This window comes from Tenrec ecaudatus, chromosome 3 (assembly GCF_050624435.1).
Source record: "Tenrec ecaudatus isolate mTenEca1 chromosome 3, mTenEca1.hap1, whole genome shotgun sequence".
NCBI lineage: Eukaryota > Metazoa > Chordata > Mammalia > Afrosoricida > Tenrecidae > Tenrec > Tenrec ecaudatus.
In genome coordinates, this window is record NC_134532.1 from 2,479,120 (window position 1) to 2,483,713 (window position 4,594).

Genomic DNA, 4,594 nt, shown 5'->3' on the forward strand with positions numbered 1-4,594 from the left:
CTGACCTGATTAATCTCAAATATTCCTATTGCCTGCATCGACACAATACACTTAACTATAAATTATCATGATAAAATTTTTAGTATATGTGCTGCCGAAGCGAGCACGATAAAATTTTTAAAAAATTTTTTTATTTTAACAATTTATTGGGGCTGATACAATTCTTTTCACAGTTCATACATATACATACATCAATTGTATAAAGCACATCTGTACAGTCTTTGCCCTAATCATTTTTTTCTCTTTTCTTCTTTTACATTTTATTAGGGACTCAAACAACTCTTACCACATATCATGATAAATTTATAGCCATTTTAAACAACCATATTGATGATGAAATATTTTCTTTTTTTTTAACAGATGTAAACTATTTATTGAATATTTGCCACCAAATATTGTTAAATACATAATCTTGCAGCATATCGCTTTCAAGTTAAAATGTCAGAAACAAACACCAATATTTACAATTCTTTTAAGGAATGTTATATAATGACACATTAAGGCGTAAAATCTTTTGGCTTATAATTCTTAAAAGAATGATAATAGCAAAAGTGATGCAAAATCTTCAGTGTGAGATTATGATTAAGCTACATTTTACAAAAATATGGTGTAAAATGGCAATAATCCCGTTCAACATCCTGTATTAGGCCCCTTCAGGAGGGACTGATAATTTATACAGTCAAACTTTAAAATTTACAGATAAAGGCAGTTCAATACTGCTACTGAGCAATACATCTCTTAACATATACAACGTTCAGGCCACAGTTTTGAAGGTCTGAAGTATCAAGCTGGTTTGATGAATTAGTCGGTTGGCACTTATGAACACATTTATTGCCAGAAATAAACTTTTAGTAGATTACATCTCTATGCCTCTATATTGTGCAATCCTGCTTCTGTACTACCACAGCTGTGAAGAGCAGGTCTGGAGAGATTTGAAATACTTCCCATCTGGTCCTTGCCTTCCTTAAAATAAGTTTTCAGAGTATCACTGAACCTTTTGGAGTACTTTACAAATTCTTTCTTTTGGTGTTCAAGTGCCCTGCGATTCTGGTATTGATATTTTTTGAAGACATTATTCACTGTGTCAAGAAGTTCTTTTATTGCACTAGCTATATCCTTGATTGTCTGCAAAAACCTCACTCTGTCATTGATCTCCTCCGGGATCTTACTGAGGATTTGCTTCAGTGCGCGTGCCTTTTCATTGAGGTCCTGGAACTCTGGTTCTGGTAGTTCAATCATATACTCTTCGACATCATCCGCTGCCAGACGGAGAAGGGACTCGGTGGAGTTAACGTCTACACTTTCTTTCTCTAGAATTTTCATAATGATGTCCTGGGTAAGACCGGGGTTTTCCTTTTCAGTCTTAATGAAAGCTGCTCTCAGCGTCTGCGCTGCAGACAGATTTACTCGTTCTAGCTCATTAAAGACAGGATACATGACTGCATAGAGAGGCATAGAAACCATGGAAGTGGTCTCAGCTTCATTCTTCATCTCTTCCATTGTCATCCTCATTCAAAAGCCAACTACAGGAGAAAAAGCAGTGCTAAAATGCAGAGGAACCTTCATTCACTGCCGTGTTTCTTCCCTTTCGGTGACAAAAGAATAGGAAACTGAGCATCTACTGACCGGCAACAGGGCCACGGACTCCACTTCCCACCTTTGGAGTCCACTCCAACTCCCGGATCAATTCATTCCGGCGACGCCGGAAGGCGACGATGAAATATTTTCATGAGCTCAAATTGATGGTATTTATAATAGTACCAATCTCTCAGGGCTAGTGTCATTCATGGTATCAAACATTTGGAGGACAGTGGCCAAGTGAATCGAACGGATCCATATTTATGTTCATTCTAGAGAGAAGTCATGCTCCATAATGCAGAAAATATCATTAATATTTGGCTGAAGAAAATTAACAAATATTTGAAGTGTTGCATTGACAGTGGACTGCCAGAAAATCTAGCTATATTCAGAAGAGGGTGTGAGTACTTATTGTTGCTGTCACATGGATCTTGCATGAAAGCAGAGAATACCAGATCAATGTTTCCTTGTATTTTATTGAAAGTCCAAGGGGTTCAGACTATGTAACCCATTCAGTGCTGATGAGTTAAATTCAGCTTATAGTGACCCAATAAGATGGAATAGAACTTAGGGTTTCAAACCTGTCAATCATACGGAAGGTAACAGACTCATCTTTCTTCCACAGAGCAACTAGTGGCTGTACGTCCCTTCATTTAGTAACCCAGTGCCTAACCCACTCTGCATACAAGGATTCTGTTCAATGTATAGCTCATATGAAATGGGATAATGTTATCAAGAATGGGAATTCCAAAACACTCAGTTGTGCTCATGTAGAATCTGTACATAGACCAAAGGCAGACACTGAATCATAACAAGTGGGAACGGTGTTTAAAATCAGGAAAGGTATCACACAAAGCTGTATCCTTAACAACATTATGATAAACAGAGAATAGGCTAATGTTATCGAGGATTTCAATTCACTTGGATCCACAGTCAAGGCCCACAGAAGCAGAAGCCAAGAATTTAAACAACATGATTAATTGGGTGAATCTGTGACAAAAACTTCTTTAGATATGTAAGAAGAAAGCATTTCACTTAGAGAACAAGGTGCACTTGACCTAATCCAATGCATCAAAGTCGAAATGTGTCTCACAGAGTTTTCAATAGCTAATTTTATCAGAAGTAGTTTAGGCCTTCTGTCAAGCCCCACCTCCAACCTCCCAAGTGGAATCCATCTTCCAACCATAATCTTTAGAAGCCAATGCTTTCGCCATTTCCACTCTTCAGTATCTCTAATTTTAATTTAAGAGGCGAATAAAGAAGTAGAAACTCATCACCATAGATAAAAATAAAATGACAGTTTATGCATAACTTGCATTTGTACAAATGTTGTGTTTTAAATTTAGATACATTGAATGAACCAGGCCCAAGAAACACATAACTAGGTACACTGAGCTACTAGTAGAAATGAATATTATTTAATGGCAGAATTGAACAAATTAAGGAGGAACTAATTATGGATGGGAACAAACTGTCTGGATAGGATAATTTGAAAAGAATGCTTCTTGAGGAAAGTTGGAACTGTGATTTTCCAAGTAAGGTGGAGAACATCCCATTGAAGAGCATCATTTATGGTGGCGCTTTGTGGGCAAACATATTCTTCTGAGTATATAACTGTTATGGGAACTCATATTGGAAATAATGAGAGAAAACTTGGTAAAATTGAATGTTCTAAAACCTTAGGGTTAGACAAACTCAGGAAAGTCATGTTTTTCATGGAACCTAAATATCAAGTCATCGGCAGGAATTTCATCAAGCAGTCACAAGCATCCACAGTTTATCCTTGGCTATCCCTTCCTTTAAGTACTAATTATTTCTGTCTAGACATTTTAGCAAGTTATGTGTACGGTAGTAAAAAAAGATTGATAAATATTTTGAGCCTAATCCTGTGCACAAAACAGAACTTCTTTGTGTGGTTTTCCAGCCAGCTCAGAGACAGACATGGAAACCATGCAAAGGTATATTTAACAGGAGCTAGCCTCTGTACACTCACCATCTCATAAACACTGGACTTCCCTTTATGACGCCACCTGCTCTCCTGAAGCCTTATTTCTTGGGCTACTGCCAAACTCTCTATTTTTGAATATGACAGTACAGTACCAGTAACTTGTAAATTCATGTAGCACAATAGAACTCGTAACAGGGTAGGCTTAAGGCAGACAATTAACTAAGAGGCAACATCACTTATCAGCATATTTCAATGAAATAGACCACAAAAATTTTTTTCATAGTTTAATACATTATCTTTTAAACTTTATTAATTTTGAGCTCTGGGGTCATTTGGGGTTATGATAAGGATTAAAATTAAATTCTTGAGGGAATAAAGGAATGTGAATAAAGTAGCATAGATAAGAAAATGAAATGAAAATAGTAGCGCACATATATAAAGAAAATATTTTAATTCATCAAAACTATTTATAATTACTAAATTTCAAAATACATTTCAAATACTTTTCTGGTAAAGGGGTAATGATTGAGCATGCATTTAACACTCTGCTACTGGTTTGTAAAACCTTTTCTCATAAGTGATTGGCAAAATTAAAGTAATATTTCTTTGTTAAACCCCAAAACCTATAGCACTTTAAAATTTTAATATGTCTTCTCTCAATTACTCTTAATTAATTACTTAATTGGACCCTCTTCTCAGAGTATCAGCAAAAGCATAGTGTTTTTGTACAACTATAATTGTATAAAGTGTAATTATCCATGAATTAAAAGACTCACAGTAATAAGGAAAATGATATAAAAGTTTATTGTTTTTCATCACATATATTCTCCCAGAAAGCAAGGTCAATCCCCATGTGATTACCATTTAGATTCTTGTAACTTCATGTAACAGAATAGAATAGCTATAGTTATTCTAAGTATAAGAGATTCTAATAATTATCCTTCACAGGAAGTATAGGCGTGTCAGGTCCAAATTTACAGAATTAATTTCTTTAATGGTATTTCTATCATTTTAAGAAAGTAAAACAGCATTTCAACTGCTTTGATCATGAGTGTTATTAAAGCAGTG

General features: G+C 35.4%; 1 protein-coding gene across 1 annotated transcript; it reads right to left on the minus strand.

Annotated features, from left to right (window-relative positions):
• Positions 1–507: 507 nt before the first annotated feature.
• LOC142443230 (programmed cell death protein 10-like) lies at positions 508–1,704 on the minus strand. Its single transcript, XM_075544731.1, has 2 exons — positions 956–1,704; positions 508–836 (listed from the first exon to the last, which is right to left on the minus strand). Exons 1-2 carry the CDS (start codon positions 1,510–1,512, stop codon positions 755–757), a joined length of 639 nt encoding a protein of 212 aa, XP_075400846.1. The 5' UTR covers positions 1,513–1,704; the 3' UTR covers positions 508–754.
• Positions 1,705–4,594: the final 2,890 nt, after the last annotated feature.